The sequence below is a fragment of the Onychomys torridus genome, chromosome 7, assembly GCF_903995425.1.
Source record: "Onychomys torridus chromosome 7, mOncTor1.1, whole genome shotgun sequence".
In the NCBI taxonomy this organism is placed as follows: Eukaryota; Metazoa; Chordata; class Mammalia; order Rodentia; family Cricetidae; genus Onychomys; species Onychomys torridus.
Window position 1 is genome coordinate 65242976 of NC_050449.1, and position 24610 is coordinate 65267585.

A 24610-nucleotide genomic window follows, 5' to 3' on the forward strand; every position below is an offset into this window, starting at 1 on the left:
TAGCCAGTAAGGGCCTTGGCATCGTCCTTTTTGGAAACACTGAAATCATACCTACCTTCCAGAGTTAAGATAATACCAGACATAGAAGTCGAGTTAGAGCTAAAGAGGTCACTAGCAAAATACCTTATACTGGGTAGGCGTCAGAAGATGGCAGCCTTCTGTGTGCACTCCTGGAAGACAGAGGCCTATCAGCTCTGGGCCTTTCCCTGTGAGTGTTTTGGGGCAGAGGTGAGCTGAGGGACAGAAGTCTCAGGGTTTAGAAACGGCCTTTGGCACTCTTGGGTATGTCAGAGAGACGCGACTATGCAGACTGTCTACAGCCTCAACTCCAGTTCAGTGAACACTGGTGAAGTGTGTCTCCAGGCCAGGTCATCTCTGTTTACTGTTAGCAAGTGGCCAGGTGCTCAGAGCCCAGGCTTTTGGCATTTATTGTTTAGACAAGTTTCTCCATCTCTGGAATTTTCAGCAAGTCCAAAGAACGGCTGCAGGGGCTTTGCAAGGCCCAGGTGCGTCTGTGCTTGGGGAACTGTGGGTTTCCTGGGCCTTCCCGGGAGAAAGTGCTGGGTTCTCCCAGGCCTGCTTGACCCTTGCCCTCCTCCTGCCCCCTCACCTCCTTCTGCAGCTTTTCGATGGTCTTGTCCAGGTGCCAGCGCTCGCTCTCCATCTCGTTCTTCAGCTTTCTCAGCTGCTCCTTCTGCTCCGTCTCATCCTGGAGTTTCTCTAATAGCTCCTTCTGCTCCTGGGAGGTCTGGCTCAGCGCTCTCTGCAGACAGTAGGAAAAATACAGCCGTGTCACTTGCCTGCCTGGTCGCTCTCTGCCACAGGTGGCAAGGGGAATTTCACAGCCACACCACAAAAGTAGTAAAAGTAGTGAGACCTGTTGGCGCTATGCAATTGGGGGAGGGGGCTGAGAAGAGAGAGAATCAGGAAAAGAGTGGATTCTCTACCTGGGATACTTACTACAATGAACACTGGAAAATGCCATAAGATACCTCATACCATGGGTACCTGTGACCCCTGTGGTGAAGGGGTAGAAACCAGGAGGATCTTGAGGGAGAGGGGGGGAGCTCACTGGCCAGCAGTTTAGCTGAAATGGAGAGCTACAGGATCGATGGGAGACCCTGTCTCAAATAATGAGGTGGAAAGCAATAGAGGAAGACATCCCAATGTCAACGCCTGGCTTTCACAGATGCCTGTGTGGTCCTGTGTACTCACATGTACACATATACACACACACACACCCTCCAAAGGTCCCAAGCTTTCTTCTTTTTGGGTAAATGAGACATAGTTTTTACAGCAGTGACTTTTATAAAATCTCTCTCTCAATATCCTCCCCCCCCCAGTGTGTGTGTGTGTGTGTGTGTGTGTGTGTGTGTGTGTGTGTGTGTAAATGTTGTGTTTTCTTTTTGCTGGGATCAAATCCAGGGTCCTGCGCATGATAAGCAAGTCTCCACACCACTGAGCTACACCCCCAGGCTCTAGAACATATTTCTTAGATAACTGAGTTGGCAGAACATTGTTCTAGGTGACATTTCTAAATTGTGGGACATTTTTTAAATTATCTGAAATAACTCTCAAATTCAAGTTTATGGATTTCAATCTGTTCCAAAAACCGTGAGTCCACTGGAAAGGGCTAGAATTTGCATTCTGTGTAAGGGGTATCCCATTATTGTCCCCTGAGTCCGCTATAAGAGGCAGTCAGATAGACATTCATTTTTGAAGGCTCTCAGTGCTCCTCCTCTGCTCCTCCCTGTCCTGTCCTAGTGGGCTTTTGCATATCGAGACAGCAGCAGGGGAAAGCTCTGTTGTTTCCCCAGCTGGCTCATAGTTACTGTGCTCCAAGGCCTCTGAGAAGCCACCTTCCTCCTGTCCTTTATCCAGGAGCTCAGTGACTGTTGGTTACTGACCTTAGTCATGTAGTTAAAGGCTCTGCAGCCAGTAAGAGGTAATGGCCCCCAAGCTCAAGGACGCCATGGTACACCCTCCAAGTCTGCATTTTAGAAGGACCCATTTGGTGATGACCCTCCCTCCTGCCATGTGCAAATTTTGTCCCACTATCAGTCCCTGGGTTTATATTGTTAGCCTTAGTGGCGTCATCTCAGTGGCTATGAAGTACCTCACTCAGCATTGCCCCTGGGGGAAAGCTGCAAAGAGACCCCAGAAGCTGGCTCAGTGGGCGATGTTCTCGCTGCATAAGCCTGAAGACCTAACAGCAAATCCCTGGCACCTAGCAAAAACCGGACATGGTGACGTCCGAGTGTGAGTCCTGCTCAACACCACAGGAGCTAACTGGCTAAGGAACTAGCCTCGAGCACTCAGAGCTCTGAACCATGGCTCGGGTTTGACTCTTTGCCTGTGTGCTGTCCCATCTGACGCTGCAGACTAGCAGGTCCCCACTGTGAAACTTCAACCGTCTTGAGTTTGAGCCAGCCCTTCAGCCCTCACCTTCCCAGAAACTCAGCCCAGGGATATTTGGACAGCATTCTAAAACCCAAGGGTGGAGGGTAAAATGAAGACAAACCTGGATCACGCTGAGGCTGCTGTGCACAAGTCCATTTACAACCTCAGCGCTGGCTTTGACTACAGCGGACTTCAAACAATCTTCCTGATGTCCAAATGGGGAAATCTCATTTTCTAGGAACCTCCTGCTTTTGAAGGGCGATATCTATCTGGTCTCAAGGAAATGACTTCTTCCTGCTTCTTTTAATAGCCTCCTTGAAGGACTGCATGGTGTGGAGCGTGTTTGCCCAGAGGAGGAGGGAAATTGGCTTCTGCAGAGAGGCGACTCCAGGCCGCCTCAGGGACAGGTTGAGCCTGCCTTCACAGACTATTTGTATTTTATCTCTGTAAAACTTTCACATCAAGGGCAAGGCCTTCTCAACTGTGCCACAGTGGCATTTGGACCAGAAAGCTCATGGTTGTGGAGTTGGCCTGTTTTGTAGAATGTTCGTCAGCAATCCTGACTCCATTCACCACACGCCTGCAGTATCTTCCCAGGGTAACAATTAAAACACCTCCAGATAGCACCACTGTCCCCTCCTTCACGTCTAGATGGGGAGTCTGAAACTCAGGGTGGCTACACAGATGGAAGGCATTTCCTGGAAGGACAGGCCCAGTGGCCATGTCTACCTACCTACATGGTTCAGGAAGGCAAGACTCAGGGCTTACCTGGGCACTCTCCAGCTCCTTCTCCAATGCCCTTCTGGCCGAGGTAGCTTCCTTTTCTTCCTGTCTGGCGTGCACAAGGGCTCCCTCTAGCTGCTGGACTTCACTCTACAAGGAGACAGAGAGTCAGGAAACACAGAGACACACTCGGATGTGCTCTGATGCCTACTGTGTCCATGGACAAAAGATGCCCATGGTCACAGTGTGCCTCGCATGGGACCAACGTAAGGAACAGCTGGGTTCTTGGGTGTGTGCACCTCTGCAGTTCCACATCCCCTAGAGATTCAGAAACTCCAGGTAGGGGATAGACTGAGGCAAGGCACTGCTGTAAAAGTGTGCAGGTGTCCTGATGGGTGCCCGGTGTCCCTCTGTTATTCCATGGCTGTTGCTCACCGCCTCTTTATTAACAGCTTCCAAAGCTCTGGTAAATTGCATAACTGGTTTGCTAAAAATCTCCAAAAATAGCAGCTATGTGTTAAATAAAGAATGCCTTTAGTGAGTCAGCCTAATGGTGGTGTGAAGATGGCCTCTGCAGGTGTTTAGAGGTGTTTGGAGCCTCAGAAAGATGTGTATGTCTGATGCAGGAGTCCCTCTGTACCGTGCGGCCAGGCCTGTGTTTTCCGCCAGGTTTTATTACCCTCTGCGCCCATCACTCTTAGGTTTGCCCGCAGGTCACCTTGACATCCTAAATAAATCCCGATAGTCCCTTCCCCAGCTCTGAAGTCACTAGAGGAAAGAGAGCCACATGCTGCCAAGGCCCAGGGAGCCTCACCTCACACTTGCGGAGTGTCTCCTTGGCTTGGGCCTCATCACGTTTCACGTCCTCAACCTGCCTCTGCAGCTGGGCCACTCTGCGCTCCAGCTCTACAATCCTTCCCTGTAGCTTCTCATTCTCCTCCTTCAGCACTTTCTCACGCAGGTCAGCATCTGCTTGGTTCTGCTCTGATGAGCTGCTCCTGCTGGCCAGGACCTCCACATTCTAAGAACAAAGAACAAAGGACGGCGTGTTCACTGGTGGTCCCCAACTCTTGAGGGGAGCTGGCTTCTGAAAGGTACTGCAGCTAGAACCTTCTGGCATTCCTCGGTCATCCCAGCAACAGGAGGAGCAGGATGATTGGAAGTTCCAGGCTAGCCTGGGATATTTGATGAGTTTGAAGCTAGCCCAATCAACTTAGGGAAACCCTGTCTTAAAATATATTTTTTAAAAGCTGGAGATGTAGGTTCGTGGACTTGCTGAACATGTCTAAAGGACTCATTTCTTTCTCTCCCCCACAACCCCAGACAAGGTTTCTCTGTGTAAGGTTTCTCTGACTCTCCTGGAACTCACTTTGTAAACCAGGCTGGCCCTGAACTCAGAGATCATCCTGCTTCTGCCTCTTGATGGCTGAGACTAAAGGCCTGTGCCACCACACCCAGCTTTGGATACATTTCAACACCCAGTACTGAGGGGAAAAAATAATGTTAAATGTCACGGGAAGAAGACAGGTGAGTGACAGCCTACAGGTCACTTGCTGCCTGTCATCTGCTCTTAAATGAGACGTGGGCCAGGGTAGGGCTATGGAGTTAGATGCCCGGCAATTCAAAAAACGTGAAAAAGAAATGAAAAGGTGAAGTGTCATAAGAGCATAACCACACCACTCATTGGAAGATTATCTGGGGCGGCCTCTATAGAAGGCTTGCCAGGCCTTGCCTGCGCTCAGCCCTCTGTGAGCTCTCCACCTTGTTAAGGACTCTAGGAGCTATCCTCCTCCCATCCCAATGGTGGGAAAAATGGGTAGGCTGGGGGCATAGCAGTTGTTAACAGAACGCTTGCCTGGCATACACAAAGCCCTGGGTTTGATCCCTAGCATACACTGGGTGCAGTGGCCACACTCTCCAGGACTAGGGTAGTACAAGCAAGAGAAAGAGGAGGTCAAGGTCATCTTCTGCTACACGGTGAATTTACAGCTAGCCTGGGCTACACATGACTTGTCACAAACGAAAGCAAACAAGCAAAGGAAGACAGCACCCCTTCACAAAATGAACTCAAACTGGGTCCTGGACCCAAATTCTAAACCTAAAACCATTAAAGCTCTTAGATGACACAGGAGTGCATAGCTGTGATTTTGGTTTAGGCAGAGGTCCCTCAGCTACACAATACCAGAAGCACAGATGACAAAAGAACAGACAGACTTCCGAGTGTGTGTGTGTGTGTGTGTGTGTGTGTGTGTGTGTGTGTGTGTGTGTCTTTTTTTTTTGGGGGGGGGGACAGGGTCTCTCACATAGTTTTGGCTGTCCTGGAATTCACTCTGTAGACCAGGTTTACCTCAAACTCACAGAGATCCACCTGCCTCTGCCTCCCAAGTGCTGGAATTAAAGGTGTGGGCCTCAATGTCCCGAAAACCACCCATTCTTGATGAGGGCAATGGATAGGAAAAGATTTGTTTTCAAAGATGATACAGGAATGGGCACAGGAAGAGCAGCTCAATACTGTTAGTCACTAGGGAAGGGCAAATTAGAGCCATAGTCACACACACTTAGTGCTGGGGGGATATGGAAAAATGAAAACCTTCGTGCATCGCTGAGAAAATACAAAATTGTGTAGCCATGCAGGAAAGTTGTCAGCTTCTCAAAACAATGTTAAGCCAACTTTCCCCATGACCAACTACTTCACTCTTTTTTTATATGCCTAAGAGAAATAAAAACTTCCACTTACATAAAAAACGTATATACACATGCTCAGGGCATCATTATTCATAGTATCCCCAAAGTGGAAACAACTTACATTCCCATCCACAAACGAATGCATAAATAAAATGTGGTACATCCCTCCAATGGACCACTAGCTGGTCATAAAGAGAAATGGAATACTGATGTAAGCTGCAAGTGAAAGATGCATGTCATGAAAGAGCCTATACTGATGCTGAAGGAAAGGTCTAGAACAGTAAATCTAAAAGAAATGGAAAAATAGCTTAATGGTTGGCCAGGGCTAGAGGAAGGGCTGAGGAAGAGGTGGGAAGGGTCTGCTCACGGGCATGCATCTTCATTTGAGACTTAATGAAAACATTCTACTGTTGACTATAATCTACACAATCCTGTAAATACACTATAAACCACAGAGTTGTATATTACGTGAATTATAGATTAATGTAGCTGTCTTTCTTTTCTTTTTTCTTTTAGATTGACTGACACAAGAAAGACCTGGAGGGCAGAGAGTAGGGATGATGGACAAAGACAGTTCATTTACCCCTGAGTACAGGCCTCGTTGCTCTAAAGATTTATTTTTATTGAATGTGCATGAGTGTCTGCATGGATGTCTGTGTATCACATGCATGCAGTGCTTGAGGAGGTCAGAAGAGGGTGTTTGATCCCCTGGAGTTACAGGTGAGCTGTCATGTGGGTACTGGGTACCAAACTGGATCCTCTGCAAGAGCAGCCAGAGCTCTTAACCTCTGAGCATCTCTCCAGACCAGGGCACAGGGTTTACAGAAGCGAGAGGAGAGGGAACCCTGATGTCTGCCCAAACCTTTCAGTGAAGGAAAGAACACTTGCACGTGTGGTCAGCAGGTTCTCACTCCCTGCAGAAGTCACAGGAAGGGAGGACGCTGGAAACCAGGCTTGATTGAACCTTGGTTTGGACTAATTTAGACCGTGACTTACTAGAGAAGGGCACTTGGTCCTGTAAGTTCACAGCTGGCAGGGTCACCCCAGCCCAAGCCTCCACAGTGGCACAGGCTGTGTTTGGCTCTAGGGGAGCATGTGTGTATCTTGACACTGTATTGTTTTGATTATTTGCAAAGTGCTAATTTGCCTTTCTTTGTGTTCACAGTGTGGTAAACCACATTGTGTTTACAAATAGTTTAACATTTAACATAAGCCTTTGTTGGCAAATCTCTCGAGAAACCTTCTCTGGCCCCTGTCCCCCACAACCCCTAGTTCTCTATTTTATAAAAAGACCATAAAAACAAACCTCCCCTTTCCTGGAACCATACCTAATTCAACAACAGTCCTGGCATCTGAAAACAAGCAAAGTTCAGGGCAAGTGCCATATGAAAGTTCTCCTACTCGAGACCCAAGTAAAGAAAGTTGGTGTAGAAAAGCTCTCCAAGGCCCCCCAACTTCCCACATCATCTTTTCCAGATTCTTAGTGATGGCTGGGTCCAGTTCATGTGGCAAAGAGGTCGGAGCCGGCAAACCTCTGCTGACCCAGAAGGTCACTGTCCAGACACGGAAGCCATAGTTATAGGGCTGGGGCATTTCTGTGACTCACTTATCTTACATCCCAGATGTCACGGCAAGATTAGCGAGACCACACCATCAGAAAGAAGAGCAAAGACACGCACACACTTCTGATTCACAGAGCTGTGCTGGCCATTCAGCATTTTATCTTTATTCACTCACCCGGGCAGTCACACTTAACAAAATCAACTCCAGCTCTCTGTCACTCCAGCAACTGGAAATCCGTACACTTTATATCATGGCCACAGAGCAAACGGGCCGCTTTCCACCATTGTTTTCCAAGCCTGGACCATGACTAAAAGCTGCATGGAGATAATTTTTCCATCTGTCAGTCAGCCCATGTGAAAAGTTTTGGTACCAGTGTCTGGGCAGAGTCAGGAAACTTGGCTGGCGGGGTTAAAAACTGGCTGGAGGGCCTCGAAGGTAATGCGGTCGTAGCGACTGAAGTTCCTGGGGACATTCTCCTCACACAGCCGCTTCTCTCCGAGTACCGCAGCCTACACACGTGCAAAATGGTACAAAAATGAGCCAAATAGCCAGGTGTGGTAACACCTTTAGTCCCAGGACTCAGAAAACAAGGGAATCTCTGTGAGTTCGAGGCCAGCCTGGCTTACACAGTGAGCTCTAGTCCAGCCAGGGCTACAAACAAAGCAAAACAAGGCATTGTACCCTAAAAGCCTGCAAGCACACTGAATGTGGTTCAGTATCGTCAGAGTTCAGTGGAGCTCTGCAGTGGGGAGCGAGGATGGGAGAGTGAACAGCAAACCTGGCGGACAAGAAGGGGTCACATGTCTGCTCGGCTCCGCTAGGTACCGGCAGTGTTGACTGGCTGTGAGGAAGGGGCGTGGGGCTGTGGGGAAAGTCGAGGCACGTTTGTCCACTGCAAACTCTCTTAGAACGTTTCCATTCTGAACCACAGAAATGCCATGTGGACTCACATTTATAAAAGAAGTGTGTATTTTCTTTTAAAAGTTTGATCATTCTGGCCAGAGGCACTTGGAGGACAATCAGGCAAGTTCTCACCTCCTCCGGACTCTGGAAACGTTTCCCTAGCCTGTTCACAGGCCCTTCTGCACAGTAAGAGATAGCGGAGCCCAGCCGCAGCTGTCCAAACACTGCCTAGGCAGCTCTCTCACGCTGGTTTACACAGCGAAGCGATTTCTTCTCACCACGGACAGTTGGGGGGGGGGGGACAGGCACAGGCAGCCCCACACTTAGCAATCACATGAGCGGTTCTCCAGCATTTACAACAACCAACTCGGAGGTGGAGAAGCCCATTGTGGGGTGAAGAGAGAAAGCCCAGGGGCTGTGGACATCGGCTCTCGGGGTTCAGGTTTCTCCTTTACAATCGTACCTTTCCCACTGTAACATTTTAACTGTATGCCATGGCATTTGGGGGTGCGAGATGGGGGAGTGCACATGTGTGCATCTGGAAGCCAGAGATCAACCTCGTTACCATTCCTCAAGCACTTTTTGGGGGGCGGGATGGGCAGGGAACAGGATCTCATGTTATCCTGGAACTCATCACTAAATAGTATAGAGTAGCTGGCCAGCCAGTCCCAGAGATCTGCCTGTCTCCATCTCTCAGGTACTAGGATTGTAAGTACTTGATACCACACTCAGATTCTTCACATTGGTTCTGGGGATCAAACTCACATCCAAGCGCTTGCTTGTCTGGCAAGTCACCTCCCCAACCCCGCCATGTATCTGTTTATATTAATGATCATGTGTGTTTGGCACCCAAGGAACATTCCATTCAAACCTTAGGATCTTTGCCAAGCACCCTCTTCCTCACCCCCTTACCACAGGAACACATCCCCAGCCTGGGTCGCATAGTCAGAAAGCACCTGCAGAATGGGCTTCCCACCTTTGTTTGGGAAAATGCAGGACAGAGTATCGAGAGGGGCAAGGGAAGGGGGGTGGGTGGGAAGGGCTCCCACATACAACTGCAAATATCTAGCAAGGCAAAGTCCTGGCTCCCCCAGTGGGTGTTGCGGTTATTACCAGTTCAACTATACCTGCCTGTGTTTCCCCAAAGAGAAGTTCACCGGGCTTACACACTGGGGTTTATCAGCCTTAGCTTCAAGCCATAGCTAGCCATGTTCACCAGCCACAGATCAAACCTACACTTCCCTTTACAGTTCTTTATTCTTTATTGTGTGTGTTGGTGTTTGCCTGTGCCATGGCATGTGTATGACAGTCAGAAGACAGCTTGTAGTGGCCAGGGCTCTCCTTCCACCTGAGTTCAGGGATCGAATTCAGGATCTCAGTCCTGGTGGCAAGGGCCCTTACCCACTGAAACATCTTGCCAGCCCCTCAAACCTACACTTAAAATTTTTTTTTTAATTTTATTTGTGTGAGTGAGTGAGTGAGTGTGTGTGTGTGTGTGTGTGTGTGTGTGTATGCCTGCCCATGCATTCATGTTGGTGAAAACAGCCCTTAGAGCAGTGGTTCTAAACTTGGGGGTTGCAACACCTTTGGGGGTCACGTAAGCACATATCCTGCAGTATCAGATATTTACAGTTTCTAACTAGCAAAATTACAGTTATGAAGTAATAATGAAAATAATTTTATGGTTGGGGGGGTCACCACAACATGAGGAACTGTGTTAAAGGGTCACAGCATTAGGAAGGTTGAGAACCACTGGACTAGAGCTGCGCTCACGAGCACTTGTGAATGACCCGGTGTGTCGGTTCTCAGAACAGAATTCTGGTCCTCTGGGAGAGCAGCAAGCATGCTTAACCTCCAAGCCATTTCTCCAGCGCCCAAACCTACACTTCTTGGAAGAAACAATGGAGATCTTTGCCTCACCTTTCCAGAGCAACTCTGTGCAGGGCAGAGATGAGCCCATAGTATTTAAAGGGCGAGTCAGCTTTTCTGGCTGGCTCATTCAAGAACACTTTAGACACGTTGTTATCCAATGTCTGTCTGGTAAACTGATGGTGACTTGGGGGCAAACAATATATTTCAATGCACTGACCTGCTGAGTTTACACTACTTTTAAAACCCTTCCCTTTCAACCATGTGCTCTAGGTACTAATTTGAAAAGGTGGTGGCAGGGGTGAGGGGTGGAGAGTTGGGTGAGGTGAGCCAATACCACAACACAGAAAGACCAAACCCTGGTCTTTGCCTGATGTCACTATGCAGCACAAGTAACGACTGCTGGCACATGCCACACTTTCACGGGTTAGTCTGCACTTCATAATCTTCTCACAGGCCCCTGACACAGGAGGATGTGTTCTTCTATGACAAGCACAGAACCCAGCACGGCAAACCTATGGCTGTCTAGAGTGTTCTGACTAACCAAGGGGCTGGCCACCATTCCTGCCAGAGGTCAGGTCTGACCCCTTGGCCAGCCTCACTCCTGATGGCCAACAGGCAGACATGGCCAGGGCTTGTCCTAGTGCGGAGCCAATGCACAGACCTTTCAGGCTTTACTAATTAACCCGGCTTCTGCCACAGCCAGCTCTTGTTTCCTCTCTGTCTCCCTTTTCTGCTGAATGAGGGCAAACAGCTGAGGCGTGGAGGCCAGGAGGCCAGGGGATGGAATGCTGGCTTGTCAGTTCCGTACCACTAGCCACCCAACACTCCAGTGTGTAGAGGCTGCAAGAGCTGAGCTGAGGGTGCATCCGCCCACCCCCACAGCCTCCGACCCCCCAGCTCACCTGCTGGAGGGTTGCTGTCTCTTCACAACACAGCACCATGGTTGTTCTCCTTGGCCCAGTGACAGCCTGGACCGATAATGAATCCCTTGCTCACTCTAAGATGTAGGAAGTCACACCCCTTATACTATCTACCTTCAGGGTCCCACCACCCAAGCGACAGTGAGCTATTCAGGTATATAAAAAGCTTGTTTCGGTCTTAAGGCTCTCTCCACCCCTCTCTTCCTAGGTCTCTGTGGCTGTCATAGGTCTCTAGTTTGTGGTAGTTTTTTCTCATGAGCATAGGAATCACCCAATATATGCTCATTCTCTCTCAAGTTCTAGAGCAGGGCCTGAGATGCTGTCCCTAACAAGCCCTGGGGCAGACTGATGGCACCCCATCTCACTGGCCTCTCCTGCCCTCCAGCTCCCTGTGGGGTCCACTTTGGCTTGAGATCTCCTGGTCCAGTCCTTTCTGCTTACAGTGTCCCAGATGTTTCAAAGGAGAGTAGACTCCAAAGCCGGGAGCCCTGAGGCTCACCTCAAGTTTCCTTTTGTGGCTTCTAGACCAGCCTCTGCTAGTCTTTTCATGATGACTCTGGGTAGTTCTCGAGCTTACATCTGCCTTGAGTTTCCTCCGTAACACACAAGGCCAGTCTGGCGAGTTCCAGTGTTCCTACCAGTTCTAACAGTCTAAGGGCCTAGCACGAATTTGAGGAAGCCAGGCAGTATCGGGCAATCACGGAGCTGAAGTTAAACTTCTAAGGCTTTCACTCCTGTCATGTCCTGGTCACATGTTATTTCCACCTGCTGCCAGGTCTCAGAGTCCTTGCCACAGAGCAGCAGACAGCAGGCAACCTCTTGCCACTAAAGTAGAATAAAGTGGTGAGTTCATTTCCTCCCTCCGGTTACTAATTCACCACACCTTGGGCTACATAGAAGCTTCCAGAAAAATACATTTCCATCCTGTATGTTTGTTGCTGAAGTGGTCATTTTCCTGCATACAGAGCCACCTAGAAGATACTCCCTGCCCCTTCTTTATAGCCTACTAATTATTCTGTTTTTCCCCCTATAGTAACTCAGTGATTATGTAGCTTAGAAATGTAAGTTGTCTCCTGGGGCTGGCATGATGGTTCAGTGGGTAGAGGTGTCAACAACCTTAGTTCAACCCGAGAACCTATGTAAAGGGTGGAGATAACCAATACCACGTTATCCTCTGACCTCCATGCACACACCAAGACACATAGACACTCCACATGCACATAATAAACACACATATACATAAAATGATAAATGAATACATACACACATATATGCATACACAATTCACTTCCTTCATAGTTCCCTTGTAAAATAAATAAGTCATGTTTTACTTTAAGAGGTTAAGAAACCACAAGAGTCATTCTCAGAGAGGACCATAATTCTGACAAAGATCCAGACAAAAACTATAATAATAAAGTCCTAATATTTGGACTAGAGAGATGCTCAGCAGTTAAAAGCACTGGTTGTTCTTGCAAAGAACCCAGGTTTGGTTCTCAGGGCTCACAGGGAGGCGCATAGCTGTCTGTGACTCCAGTTCCAATTGATGCTGTCTTGTACAGGAACTGCATGCATACGATACATATATATTCATGCAAACACCCGGTACTATATATATGTATCCCAACACCTGCTCGCAGAGTGTGCTTGACACGGGCTGTCATTGAAACAACATAATAAAGATATTCAGATACTCGAGAATAACTCCCATAAAAATTCTCAACCAAACAGGGAAGACACTGGTTTTCCCCCAAAGACCATGTGCTCAGGAGTTCATGCCTATGAATATATGATTCTATTCATGTCAAATTTCCAGATGAGAAAACCCCATGGAGATATAAGGTAGGCTGGTGGCTGACAGAGACTGGAGAGAGGAGAGATGGAGAGACAGAGAGAAGGGGAGACAGAGATTGGATGCTTCAGCATTAAGCTGGTGGTGTGGCATTGGACGCTCTTACTGTGAAGTGTGGCATTGAGTACTCTCATTGTGAACACATAAAAACCCTAAACTACACATTTTCAACTAGTTAAAATGGTGGATCTGTGTTATGTAAAAGGCATCTCAATAAAAGCAAGGGAAGGGACCCTGCCATTTTTTGGTGTGGTCTCCAAAGGATCTAACTCAGGTCCCCACGATTGCAGATAAAGCACTTTATTAACTGAGCTCTTGTCTCTGCTCCCAGATTTAATATTTTTAAAATCACCTTTTTAAAAAGAAACACTTGCTGAATGTTCTCCAGCTTCTCTGGGTTCTCTCAGTTTCCTGAAGATAAAAAGAGCCTCTCATCATATTTACAAGACACCATCTCCCTAAGCTAACCTTATGACCAGCATCTGAACTATCTGTTTATAGAATCCAACATATCGCCCCCCCCACTTAGCTTCAAGGAGCTGCCCGCGGAAGAGACTCCACCCAGACAGCCATGCTCCTGAGCTTGCGTCACCAGGGAAATAAAACAGGGGTTAGACTCCCTGTTGAGATTAGCTTGTCACTGACGGGTCACAGGACCTTACAGAGGGTCACAAAACATCTTGCTGTCAGCACCCAGGCTGGACAAGTCGAACAGGATTTTTGAAGAGGATGAGCAAGCACATTGTCCCCATTCTGATGTGGATTCCCCTCCAAAGTAAACTAAAGGCTCAGCCAGGAACCACACAGGTCTCCAAAGCTACCACTTTACACATCTCCCTCCCCATATATCTTGTTACTTGGGAAAGTGCGGCTTCCACCTTCTTATTCTGTTGCTACCAGATGTCCACAAATGCTGAGAGCCAATGCAAAGTGGGAGAAATCTTAGAACTGTTGAAATTTTAAATGCAGGGCTGGGATTGTAGCTCAGCTGATAGAGTGCCTGCCTGACAAACTCTGGGTTCCATCCCCAGAACTTTCTAAACTGGATATAGTGCTGCATGCCTTTAATCCCATCACTCAGGAGTTTGGAGGCAACATGGTCAGAAGTTTAAGGTCAGCTTGAGTTGCATGAGAGCTCTCCCCTCACCACTAAAATCTAAAACTACAGTGCTTGCACCAAGAGCTCCTAAACCAATGACCTCACTTTTTTATGAGGGCTTCTTAGCATTGCCAAATTAGGACAAATGACTGTTCAGAAAACTACTAAATTGTCTTTTAACCTTCAAGGCTACAACTGAGGAAAGGAACTGACCAAAGTCATCTTGAATCAAGAGGCTAGACCAAGGCTGTCAGCAAGCCTGAAGGTTGGGTCCTACAATGCCTGGGGTTAACACACGTACAGTGACCTTTACTTATTTCCTCCTTTAATTTAAAGTGACTGTTCCCTGGGAGAAGAGAAAGCCACCACCGAGCCTAAAGAGGTTCTCTGACCTCCTTGCAAGTCAACCTGCAGGGGGCAACAGCCCGCTCTGGCTGACCAGCCTGGAAAACAGGACTCTCCTGGCCCAGGGAAGGCCACGCTCACTCTGAGGTTTTGAGCTACATATCAATGCCTCAGAGTCACAGTTTGGTTTCCTTAAAAACCCAGGAGGCATTCTATTCCCTGTGTGGATCAAGAGAAATGAAAGATAAGAGTGGCACATGTCAAATCACTAGTCACTGTGTAAACAACCCACAGTGTCCAGGAAGGATTACTGTGCACACACAAACTTCCTGTTAGGCAGGCCTTGAAGGAGGCAGGTGACTCTCTGGCTTCTGGCCCCTTGGATCAACTGTTCTCACCCAGGCAATAGGCATGATTCCTACCCTGTCCCCTTGTTTCTCAATGGGGAACAGAATGCCACCTTCCCTCTCAGAGGGGTGCAGTGACAGAAAGCAATCAAAGCAGGGTCACTCTAGGGAACCTCCCCCAGGGCCACTCTCCAGAAAGAAGCCACCTTGAAAGTTGATCAAAGAGACCCCACAGCCATTTCCAGATCTTTCCTGCCCTCCAGGTGCATGTAAATCCCTGTTCCCTGTGAGAGGATGACAGGGTTGCAGCCATCTTAGAGAGGGGCCAGACTAGGGGCAGCCAGCCCTGGGAAACCCACCAGAGGATGTGCTGCCCCTATGTCCAGACAATTAAGAGCCACATAAGAAACAGTTCCAGACATTTCCTGCCATAACCTAAAGGACATGACAGATTATGTACCATAGTGTCAGAGGGAACAAGTTTCCTGCAGACAAGAAATGGGACGTCTTACTGTCAGAGAAGATGGCCTGCTGATGATACAGATGTGACAACATAAACTCTAGAGGAGATGGCCTGCTGATGATACAGATGTGACAACATAAACTCTAGAGGAGATGGCCATTTCCTTGCAGCTGCAACTCTGCAATCAGTTCAAACCAAGTGTCTCTAACCCGAAGTAAGCACCAATCCTGAGCTTGTGACTATACAGAGTTGGAATTCCCCCAGATCCCCTACCCTAACCATTATAAAACCCTGCTTGATTGCTACTCATAGTCTCTTCTGTTTGGCTGCTTGGTCATCTTTGGGACATTGGACTTCGGGTGAAATATTTGGAGGTTCCACTGAGATCCCCGAGTCCACCATGACCAACCTCTGGTGAGTCTGACTACAAGCCCGCAACCAGGTAACTATCTGTCTCTATCTGTTTCTGTTGAGCTCATTCTGTTAGCCCAAGGTAATGTAGGCAGACGTGCTGGAAGATCTAAGGCACGAGGCCCAGGAGACATCCTCTTTACAACAGTGGAGAAAGATCAAATCCTGGTGGAGGCCTGGAAATTGGTTCCGGGAGCAGATGGGAACCCTACAAATGACCAGGCAGGCATCAACCAAGGATTTCTCCTGACTCCACCCACCTGGGATTTCAACTCGCCAGAAGGTAGGGAAAGCCTCAAAATCTATCACCAGGTTCTGAGGAAGGGACTAAAGGCAGCTGCCAGGCGCCCAACCAACATGGCTAAAATTTATGTTCAAGAGGAGACAAACAAGTTGCTATCAGCCTTTCTAGGGAGATTGGTGGAAGCCTACAGGGCATACACCCCTATGGACCCTGCGGGACCAGAGAATAGGTCAGCTGTAGTGCTAACATTTGTAAACCAGGCAGTACCAGACATCAGAAAGAAACTTCAAAAGGTAGATGGTTTGGCAGGCAAGTCAATCACTGGTTGGATGGAGGTTGTAAATAGGGTCTATAACAATAGAGAAACGCCAGAAGAAAGACAGGCAGCTGCACTGCTTGGCTCAGGACCAAGGTAAGGATCCCCGAGATGGAAACAGACCCAGTAGACCCCATCTTCAAAGAGACCAATGTGTGTATTGCAAGAAGACAGGTCACTGGACAAAAGAATGCCCCAAGGAGGGAGGCGGGAAGTCCTACCATGTCATGGTGAGAGAATTCGTAAGAAAGTGAATGAAGGAGTTGGAATTCAGAGCCCCTCCCCGAACCTAGGGTAACTTCAAGGCTGGAGGAGAAACCTATTCAATTCATGGTAGATGTGGGCGCCCAACACTCAGTTCTGACAGAGTCCTTGGGGCCAGTCTCAAAGAGGAAAGTTTGTGTACAGGGAGCCACTGGCACTACCTGAAGACAAGAGGATCTAGAATTGGGCAGGTACCCCACTCTTTTCTGATCGTGCCCAATTGTCCATACCCTCTTTTGGGGAGAGATTTACAAAAATTAGAGCCCAAATGTCCTTTGAAAAGGACAAAATTGCTGTGACAGACCCAGAAGAGAAGCCAATAAGAATTTAAAAGTGCAATTAGAGGATGAATATAGACTTCTCAAACCACCCCCTTGGGCCCCAAGAAATAAGCCCCTGGCTGGATAAATTCCCAGAAGTCTTTGTAGAAACAAGGGGCCCTGGGTTTGCTAAGCATCGCCACCCCACCATATTAGTAGAATTAAAACCAGGAGCCACCCCAGCATTGGTCCGCCAGTATCCCACGGCAGTGGAAGCATGGACAGGCATTGCCCCACACATCTGCCACCTACTCAATCAGGGGGATCCTAAAACCCTGCTAGTTGGTCTGGAATACTCCCTTGCTCCCTGTCAAAAGGCCACACTCCATTGAATATTGGCCAGTCCAGAACCTAAGGGAAGTCAATGAAAGAGTCATGGACATACACCCCACTGTCCCAAACCTGATTACTCTCTTACGTCCCCTGCCACCTGACCAATAGTGGTATACTGTGCTTGATCTGAAAGATGCTTTTTCAGCCCGCCTTTAGCCTCTCAGAGTCAAGCCTATTTCACATTCAAATGGCATGACCCGGAGGAAGGCTTCAATGGACAATTAACCTGGACATGATTGCTCCAGGGGTTAAAAAATTCACCCACATTATTCAATGAAGCCCTTCATGATAATTTGGGGGCCTATCATGCTGAACACCCACATATTACCTTTCTGCAATACATGGATGACCTCCTGATAGCGGCAACCAGTGAAGAGGTCTGTCTGGTAGGAACTGAGGACCTACTCGAAGCCTAGGGGACTTTGGGGTATGCAGTCTTGGCTAAAAAGGCTCAGATCTGCCAGAGAGAAGTGACTTACTTAGGCTATATTCCCAGGGATGGACAAAGATGGCTCTCAGAAGCCTGGAAAGAGACTGTACTAAAAATACCTGTCTCCCTGCCCCCCCCCCCCCAGGCAGTAGTGGTGCATGCCTTTCATCCCAGCACTTGGGAGGCAGAGACAAGTGAATCACTGTGAATACGAGGCTAGCCTGGTCTACAAAGCAAGTTCCAGTACAGCCAGGAACAGAGAAACCCTGTCTCAGAAAAACAAACAACAACAACAACAACAACAAAAAACAAAAACAACCCTGTCCCAACTACTCAGAGACAGGTCAGGAAATTCTTAGGGCCAGCAGGCTTCTGCTGCCTCTGAGTTCCAGGTCTCACAGAAATAGCAAGGCCCCTATATGAGACCACCCTGGAAGGCCAGCCCTTTGTCTGGGCAGTCAAACAGGAGGAGGCCTTCCAGATCAAAATGGCGCTGCTGTCTGCCCCAGCCTGGGGCGTCCAGATATTACAAAGCCCTTTCACCTCCACATAGATGTAAAGAAAGGGGTGGCAAAAGGGGTCCTGACACAATCCCTCAGGCCATGGAAAAGGCCAGTGGCATATCTCTCAAAATGCCCAGAGCCTGCTGCTCAGGATGGCCCCCATGCTTGAGGATTGTAGCAGCTATTGCGCTGCTTGTCAAGGACGCAGACAAACTCACCTTGGACCAAGAACTCATGGTGACTACCCACCATGCCACAGAAGGGGTTCTCAAACAGCCCCCTGAGTGCTGGGTGAGCAACGCATGAATGACCCACTATCAGACCCTCCTGCTTAACCCACCATGTATCTGCTTCACCGGCTACCCTACTCCCTGACCCAGACTCCATCCACAACCGTTCTGAGGTACTAAGCCAGGTCCACGGGATGCGGTAGGACCCCAGAGATCAACCATTGCCGGATGCAGAACTCACCAGGTACACTGATGGCAGCAGCTTCACCAAAGATGGACAAAGGTATGCGGGTGCAGGGGTGGTGGCCGAAGGGAAAGCTATATGGGCAGAGGCTCTGCCCCCAGGAACATCCTCACAAAAAGCACAACTAATCGCCTTGACTAAAGCCCTACAGCTGGCGAAGGGAAAGGCACTTAATGTACTCACCAACAGCCGCTATGCCTTCGCCACCACACATGTACATGGGGCCATATATCAAGAACGGGGGCTCCTCACAGCTGAGGGAAAGACTATCAAAACAAACAAGAAACCTTCTATCTGCTTGCCCAGGCCACCAGAAAGGAGACCCCTCTGTTGCCCAGGGAAACCATGAGGCTGACAGGGCTGCTAAAAAGGTGGCAGAGCAAGCCACCTTTAATGTCGTTCATGACATTAAAACTACCAGATCCAGGTCCCCCACCCCCGCTCCCCAATTTGACTGACAGCCCAGCGTACTCTGCTGAGGACCTGACCCTTATCCATAGCCTGCCTAAGGTTTGGCAACCACAGAAGCCAGCGGGATGGTGGCTGACAGGGAGTGGGAGACGAATTCTGCCAGCAAAATGGCCATGGATCTGCTGAGACACACCCATCATCAAACCACGGATCTGGGCCCCAAGAAGACAGAAGACCTGCTCAGACAGTCTCGCCTGAAGATCTTCAGTCTCTGGGACAAAACAAAACAAATAGCCTCAAAACGCCTTGCCTGCCAGTTGACCAATACAAGAAAGTCTACCAGAGGACATCGAGGACTCAGCTGAGAGGGACTGGGCCTGGGTCTCATTGAGAGACAGATGTCACTGAGGTAAAAGCAGAAAAATATGGCTACAAGTATCTGTTAGTTTTCCCTAGACACTTTTTCAGGATGGGTAGAAGCCTTCCTACCAAGCATGAGATGGCCCAGATGGTGGTTAAAAGTCTACTAGGAGACATCGTTCCCAGGTATGGCACCCCTGTTTTGCTAGGGTCCAACAATGGGCTGGCATTTGCTGCACAGGTAACTCAGAATTTAGCTAAAATACTGGGGGCAGATTGGAAATTACATTGTGCCTACAGACCCCAGAGTTCTGGATAAGAAGAGTGCATGACTCGGACTCTAAAAGAGACCCTTACCAAATTAACCATGGAAACTGGCAGTGATTGGGTGGCTCGCCTTCCTTTTGCCCTATATTGGATCCAGAATTCCTCATATACCCTCAGACTCACTCCCTTTGAGATTGTATTTGGCAAACTTCCTCCTATACTTCCCAACCTACGGGCTGACTTGCTCACTGAGTCTAATGATGCGAATTTGCTTGCTTCCCTGGAGGCGGCAGCCTCAGTGCAGAAAGACTTCTGGCCTCAGTTGTGCACATTATACAAGACAGCCCCACCTCCAACCCCACACCAGTTCCAGCCTGGAGAGTGAGTCTATGAGCAGTGAAACCAACAGAAGACCCTAGAGCCTCACTGGAAGAGACCCTACACTGTGGTGCTAACCACCCCCACCACCATTAAAAGTCAACAGGATCACCACCTGGATTCACCATTCACACTCAAGCAGCAGACCCAGAGCTGACTGAACCATCAGGACCAAGACTGGACAACACCAAGCCCCGGCAAAACTGGACAGTAGAACCAGACTTTGACAACCCCCAACACTCAAACTGAAGGTTAAACAACTAGATGGAGGTGCTGTTTCTCATCTTGCTCCTAGGTCCCCTGGGCCTAAGCAGAGCCGCTGATAATCCACATCAGCCTTCAACCTGACTTGGATGGTCATAGACGTGTCCACTGGAGATATTCTTAGCCAAGTCTCCAAGGTAGGCCCTTTGAATACCTGGTATCCAGAACTGAACTTTGACCTGGGGCTCCTGTTTCCAGATCAGAGCGTGTGGCAATTAGTGCACCGCTATTTCTACGTTTGTCCTCGTAATAAGCAGAAAAGGGGCACATGTGGGGGGACAGCTGATTTCTTCTGCAGATCCTGGGGATGTGAAAGCACAGTGACATATAATGGACACCCCCTAACCAGGGCGATTCCATTAGGATGATTAGGAGCTCTAAGCAGGTGATTGTGGGAGGCAGGAGGAAAGCTGTTACCTGTGGGAAGACCGGCCTCCCTTTTTGCAATCCAGTTAAGATAATCTTCACTGAGGTGGGAAAAAAGGAAAAGGCGACAGATTGGATGCTGGGAAAAACCTGGGGAATAAGACTCTATACAGGCTCCCATCCAGGATCCCTTTTTACTTTGCAGCTTACACAACAGTCTTATTTTCCACCCAAGCAGTAGGACCCAATAAGGTCCTACCTCCAACCTCCAGTCAAACCCAGTATACTTGTCCATCCTCCAGTCAAACCTAGTACACTTGTCCATCCTCCAGTCAAACCCAGTATACTTGTCCTGCCTCCAGTCAAACCCAGTAGACTTGTCCTGCCTCCAGTCAAACCCAGTAGACTTGTCCATCCTCCAGTCAAACCCAGTATACTTGTCCTGCCTCCAGTCAAACCCAGTAGACTTGTCCAGCCTCCAGTCAAACCCAGTAGACTTGTCCGGCCTCCAGTTAAACCCAGTAGACTTGTCCTGCCTCCAGTCAAACCCAGTACATTTGTCCATCCTCCAGTCAAACCCAGTAGACTTGTCCTGCCTCCAGTCAAACCCAGTAGACTTGTCCTGCCTCCAGTCAAACCCAGTACATTTGTCCATCCTCCAGTCAAACCCAGTATACTTGTCCTGCCTCCAGTCAAACCCAGTAGACTTGTCCTGCCTCCAGTCAAACCCAGTAGACTTGTCCTGCCTCCAGTCAAACCCAGTAGACTTGTCCTGCCTCCAGTCAAACCCAGTACATTTGTCCATCCTCCAGTCAAACCCAGTAGACTTGTCCTGCCTCCAGTCAAACCCAGTAGACTTGTCCTGCCTCCAGTCAAACCCAGTAGACTTGTCCTGCCTCCAGTCAAACCCAGTAGACTTGTCCTGCTTCCAGTCAAACCCAGTAGACTTGTCCTGCCTCCAGTCAAACCCAGTAGACTTGTCCTGCCTCCAGTCAAACCCAGTATACTTGTCCTGCTTCCAGTCAAACCCAGTAGACTTGTCCGGCCTCCAGTCAAACCCAGTAGACTTGTCCGGCCTCCAGTCAAACCCAGTAGACTTGTCCAGCCTCCAATCAAACTAAGCAAGCCTAGATCTACACCTACTCATATGCCACCCACCAACTCTACTTCAGCTCCCCTCTTTCCTTCACTTATTCCCACCACACCTGCTACCTCAGGGACTAAGGATCCCCTCTGGGCTTTGTTGGTCAATGCTTACCAAGTGTTAAACGCAGACCAGAATACACTCAATCCTGCTGGTTATGTTATGATACGCAGCCCCCTTACTATAAAGGATAGCTATGATAAAACCTTTCAGTACATCCACAGATGTCAGTCAGTGCCATTGGCAGCAGAAGGGAGCTGCTCAATTGACCATGCGGTCCATCACTGGACAAGGGATATGTCTAGGACATGTTCCAAGCTGTATAGACACCTCTGTAATCGGACTGAAGTCACTGTAAGTCAGATGTACTATCTCCCACCAGAGGATGTGCTGCCCCTAGGCCCAGACAATTAAGAGCCACATAAGAAACAGTTCTAGACATTTCCTGTCATAACCTAAAGGACATGACAGATTATGTACCATAGTGTCAGAGGGAACAAGTTTCCTGCAGACAAGAAATGGGACGTCTTACTGTCAGAGAAGATGGCCTGCTGATGATACAGATGTGACGACATGAACTCTAGAGGAGATGGCCATTTCCTTGCAGCTGCAACTCTGCAATCAGTTCAAACCAAGTGTCTCTAACCTGAAGTAAGCACCAATCCTGAGCTTGTGACTATACAGAGTTGGAATTCCCCCAGATCCCCTACCCTAACCATTATAAAACCCTGCTTGATTGCTACCCAGGGTCTCTCCTGCTCGGCTGCTGCATCTGTCAGAAGGAGAGACCTGGGTTAACTTGTAAATAAGAAGATGCTTTGCTTTCCCATTGGGTCAGTCTCTTGATGGTCTTGGGACATTGGACTTTGGGTGCAACACCTGTCCTCTTGAAGTCAGGGATGAACATGGGATTAGCTTTGGCCCCAAACATAAAAGTGGGCCTGAGGAACACACAGCTCAGTCAGTAAAGTGCTTGTTATCCAAATACAAGACCCTGAGTCTGATCCCCCAAACCCAGTTAAAATAAAGGGAACCAGGGTTGGAGAGATGGTTCAGTGGTTAAGGAAGACTTGTGGCTCTTCCAGAGGACATGAGTTCTGTTCCCAGCACTTGCATCAGGTGGCTCACAACCACGTGTAACTCTAACTCCAGGGGATCTTCGGTGAGTCACTGAAACACACATTGTTCCTAAATACCAAAATAACATCTACTAACTTGTATGTGAATTAAAAAAAAAAAAAAAAGTTAAAGCTGGATGTGATGCTAGTGCTTCTAACCCTAATCCCAGCACTGGGAAGGTGGAGGATCGCTGGGGGCTCTCTGGCAAACCAGCTTACCTGGTGAGCTCTAGACTAGTAAGTCTCAAATGAAAAGAAGATAGTATCCAAGGAATACAAGTTTGGCCTCTGGCCTCCATACACGTGCATCCACACACATACCCACACATGCATGCATATATACATACGTACACAAGCAATTACACACACATGCATACACACACACACACACACACACACACACACACACACACACAGCATCTCCTACACACATTCATGCAATGCATATGCAAGTCCCATTCACACATGTACTTCCATACACAACCCATATGCATCTCTGTAGCTGGAAGTTTTCCTGTGTCCTGCCTGGTCCCACAGCTGCTCAGACCCAAATAAACACACAGAGGCTTATATTAATTACAAACTGTATGGCCTACAGCTCAAGCTTCTTCCTAGCTAGCTCTTATAAGTAAACTCAGCCCATTTCTATTAATCTATAGGTTACTACGTGTTCTGTGGCTTTACCTGTGTGTCATTACATGCTGCTCCCTGGACAGTGGGATGGCATCCCCTCCTCCTCTGCCTTTCTTCTTCCTGTCTCTCTCTTCAATTTCCTGCCTAGCTATAACCTGACTTGCCATAGGCCAAATGGCTTTATCAACCAATCAAAGCAACACATATTCACAGCGTACAGAAAGACATCCCACAGCACACTTCACACACACACACTCATATATATATATGCCTTCATATGCACCTCACACACACATCACCTACCTACCTCCAACATGCATACTGCCCCCACCTCTCTCTCTCTCTCTCTCTCTCTCTCTCTCTCTCTCTCTCTCTCTCTCTCCTCTCTCTCTCTCTCTCACACACACACACAAACAAATGAGAAGTGGCATACATCATACTCTGGTACAGACTCCAAGATCCCATTAGTGCAACACTCCCTCACACTACAGCAGAGATCACAGACACGTGGATCTCCCCAGGACTCAAATGAGCAAAAGAGCTCCTCCCCCACTCACCTTGCCACACTCTGGAAACGTGGCATAAGAGCAAGCTGTGTTTCTCACTTAAACGGCTGAGATGTGGGGCCATTTGGTACTGCAGGATAATCTAGCTTATTGAGCCATGCCAAGACCTTCTGCTCCCAGGCTCAGCCTGCCTGTCCCAAGCTGAAAGAGGATAAAACTCAGGTCCATTACAAGCTTCATCCCCAAGAGCTAGCGGGACAGAACAAGGAGAGAACATGGGCTTTAAGAGTCCCGCTTCGGTTCAAAGCCTCTGTCACTTAGCAGAGCCTCGTGACTCGGGACTAGTCAGTCATCTCCTCTTTGTGGAGTCACCACCGCCACCCTGAAGCGACTCTGACATCACCTGCCAACAGAGTCCTGTGAGGATGAGCTGCCATGTGCTTTAACGATGAAGCAATGAGCGGCTGTGCAGCGCACACATGAACAGCGTGGTTATGGCTACCCCCACCCCCATCACTTTCAGCACCCCACTTCCGTCCTGTGCCAGCTGTAGGAAACCAGGCTTTTTTCTCACTCTACATAACAGGGAGCAATGTCTACTCGCAGAGTGGATTCAAATGTTCCACGTTAGGTCCATGGAGGCACCCAGAACATGGCCGGCCAGAGGGGGATAATTAGTAAGCACACACTCCACTGTTC

At 48.6% G+C, this 24610-nt stretch overlaps 1 protein-coding gene across 2 annotated transcripts in view; it reads right to left on the reverse strand.

Moving 5' to 3' along the window:
* Cgnl1 (cingulin like 1) overlaps positions 1 to 24610 on the reverse strand; it is a 147492-nt gene that overhangs the window by 27613 nt on the left and 95269 nt on the right. For both annotated transcript variants that reach the window (XM_036192787.1, XM_036192786.1), the window contains exons 9-11: positions 3938 to 4144; positions 3169 to 3273; positions 611 to 763 (exon numbers count right to left, since the gene is read on the reverse strand). In XM_036192787.1, coding sequence (XP_036048680.1) covers positions 611 to 763; positions 3169 to 3273; positions 3938 to 4144 — 465 coding nt within the window. The remainder of the gene's footprint in view (positions 1 to 610; positions 764 to 3168; positions 3274 to 3937; positions 4145 to 24610) is intronic.